The sequence below is a fragment of the Corvus brachyrhynchos genome, unplaced genomic scaffold, assembly GCF_000691975.1.
Source record: "Corvus brachyrhynchos isolate BGI_N302 unplaced genomic scaffold, ASM69197v1 scaffold19, whole genome shotgun sequence".
Lineage (NCBI taxonomy): Eukaryota > Metazoa > Chordata > Aves > Passeriformes > Corvidae > Corvus > Corvus brachyrhynchos.
The window spans coordinates 2164685-2167265 of NW_008246061.1; the positions used below are offsets into that span (position 1 = coordinate 2164685).

Below are 2581 nucleotides of genomic sequence, written 5' to 3' on the forward strand. Positions count from 1 at the left end.
GGACACCCAAGCCCTCGGGGTCTGGTGCTGTCCTGGAGAGGAAGATGGAGATCAGGCTCTCAGGGCTACAGGCAGCAGCCCGGACTCTCCTCTCCAGCAGTGAGGCAACACTGCCCCGCTGGGACCGAGTGCAGAAACGAAAGGGAGGCGCTGCTCCCGGTTCTCCGGGAGATTTTGCAGCCACCATTCTCGGTTCGGGGAAGGAGTGGAAGCAGCCTTGTTGTACTGATCCTTTTACTCTCTGGGAGACCTGAATCATGCTTCTTCCAAAGGGGCAGATTAGGAGCAGGATCTTCATGCTTGCCCAGAGGCATCCTCCTTTCCTGTCCTCTCTTCTGGCAAGAAGGCCACGGTGGTGCTTAGGGAGGCCTCATTCCTCTCTTTTGGGGTGGCTGTGGCAAAAGCAAGCTTCCCATACTGCCACCACACTCTTCCCATGCTGTGTCTGCCAGGCCTCACAGACCTAGAGAGCAAGCAGGGGAAGTGGGAGCCTCACTGAAAGGCAGGTCCCCTCCCCTCTGGTCACCTGGTGGCTTTAGAAGTCGTGGTATTGCTCCTGCTGGAATAAATCATGGAGAGAGGTCACACTCTGCTCCATGAAAACTGGTCCCTGAAAAGTGGGAAGCACTTGTGGCCCTTGGGGTGATGGCAGAGGATATCCAGCGAGGTGAGCCACCTCCTGCCAGGGGTACCTGTAGGACTGGAGCTCACAGCACAGACACCCAGAGCTTGGGGATCTCACCCTCCCACCTGCACCTCTGAAATCCATACAGAGCGTTTCCTGTCTGAAAAATGAACCCAGAAGTGCCACCAACCTGTGCTGAGAACAAGCAAACCCCAAAGGGCCTTCCCACCCTCTTGAGCACTCGGCTGAGAACAGCCCCATTCCCTAGGAATTTTCCTTAAAAGCCCCTCTTTCCCAGGAAAGAGAGGTGGAAGAACACAGAAGAGTTTGGAAGCACCTTAGTTTGTTTCTTCTCTCAGAAATTCCTTTCTCTGCATGACCAGAAAACAAATGCCCACGCTGACAATCCCAAAACAGCATTGCAACACTCAGTCCCAGGAGCCCACTGAGCTGCTTGCTGGGTATGTCCTGGCAGTGTTTGCCACCCCTGCCCTCAAACACAACAAGTTTTAAGGAATGCTGGTAAGTTCCCTCCAGTTAAACACTCAAAGGCACAAAAAGGCTCAGACAAACGTTCACTTCAGCGTCTGAAGCAGTGACTCAGCAGAGTCGTGGTGGGTACACACAGAAACACAAACAGACCTTGGGAGGAAGGTGTGTTTTCAAGTAACTCCGAAGCAAAGTGTCCTCCAAGTACTGGTTCCCAGTCTCAGGCTGCTCTTGGAAGAGGGTCTCCGTTTCTCTCCTTGCAAGGGGCACTTCCAGATCTTCTAACACTTGTTGTTCCTGCATGCTGGCCTGTTGCTCCTGCCCCACGGTCGTGCTGATTCCTTTAATACTCAGCATTTGGCACCTCTCCCGAGGCAGAAAGTGACCTGATTGCCTCAACTTGCAGGCGGCACTGGATCTCCGCCAGGGCAAGCGACAGAGAAACATGATCCAGCAAAACCCTGGCTCTCACCTGCAGACCCTTCCTCACCCGACAGCAGCACCAGTCCTGGTTTGTGTGAGTGTTGTGAAGTTATTCTTGAAAAATCTATGAAGTTTTCTCTCCTCCCTCAGGGAGGAGCTTTCCAGCAGCTGCTGTCAACTGAACTAGGGAAAAGGTCTTTGGAAAGTGATCAGAAAATGGCCTGGAAAAACACAAGTACTCAGGAAACACAGTGTTCTCCCCTATCAGCTGGGCAAACTATCATAACCGGACGGACTGGCATTTCTAGGGCTAGGAAACTGGGAAGGAAGGGGTGTGCTCTCACCAGCGTCCCCCTGAATTGCTTGGAAAGGTAATTGCTTGGAGTAGAGATGAAAAGGAAAAAATATGTTTCCTTATCTGAAGGATAACAAATTACCTGTAGATGGGAAGAATTGGTTTAGGCAGATTATTCTGTAAATAAGATACCAATGAAATAGAGAACTGCCTCCTTGCCTAGGTTGTGACACGGGCTCCAAAATACTCTGCTCTTTGTGAAGTCCCTGATGCCTTTGAGTTGGGGTGATACCAAGACTCCCTTTCCCTAGAAAAGTACCAGAATATTCTAAGAACGTGGATTTGAGTAACTTACATCTGTACCTCCTTTGGGGTGATATGCTGCTAATAAGCCCAGTATTTTACTATAAAGTGATTTTAAACAGATATTATATCACACTACTGCCCCCGCCACGGCCGTGCTTTTGCAGGACCTTATCCTGCCCGAATTCCTGGGACAGGGCGGCAGGGATAGGGACAGGAACAGATATAGAAGCAGAAACAGAGACAAGGGCAGGGACAGGGACAGATCAGCTACAGGGGCACAGCAAGGGCAAAAAGAGCCACGGGACCATGGAGAGGTGACGAGATACGAAGGCGGCCAGGGCCAGGGCCAAATCTCCGCCTCACGGGCTGGGCCGCCCCCGCCTCTGCCCGCCCCCAGCACCGCCCACACGCGGGGGGCCGGCGGCCCCCTGCCCAGGGAGGCT

At 52.7% G+C, this 2581-nt stretch overlaps 1 protein-coding gene across 2 annotated transcripts in view; it reads right to left on the reverse strand.

The window, feature by feature from the left end:
* The window catches only part of LOC103623809 (acyl-CoA dehydrogenase family member 11), an 18722-nt gene extending 17032 nt beyond the window's left edge, over nt 1-1690 (reverse strand). Inside the window, exon 1 of one of the 2 annotated variants that reach the window (XM_017746505.1) lies at nt 1268-1690. In XM_017746505.1, coding sequence (XP_017601994.1) covers nt 1268-1561 — 294 coding nt within the window. In that variant the 5' untranslated portion in view covers nt 1562-1690. The remainder of the gene's footprint in view (nt 1-1267) is intronic. The other variant, XM_008642976.2, reaches the window with a different exon arrangement.
* Nucleotides 1691-2581: the final 891 nt, after the last annotated feature.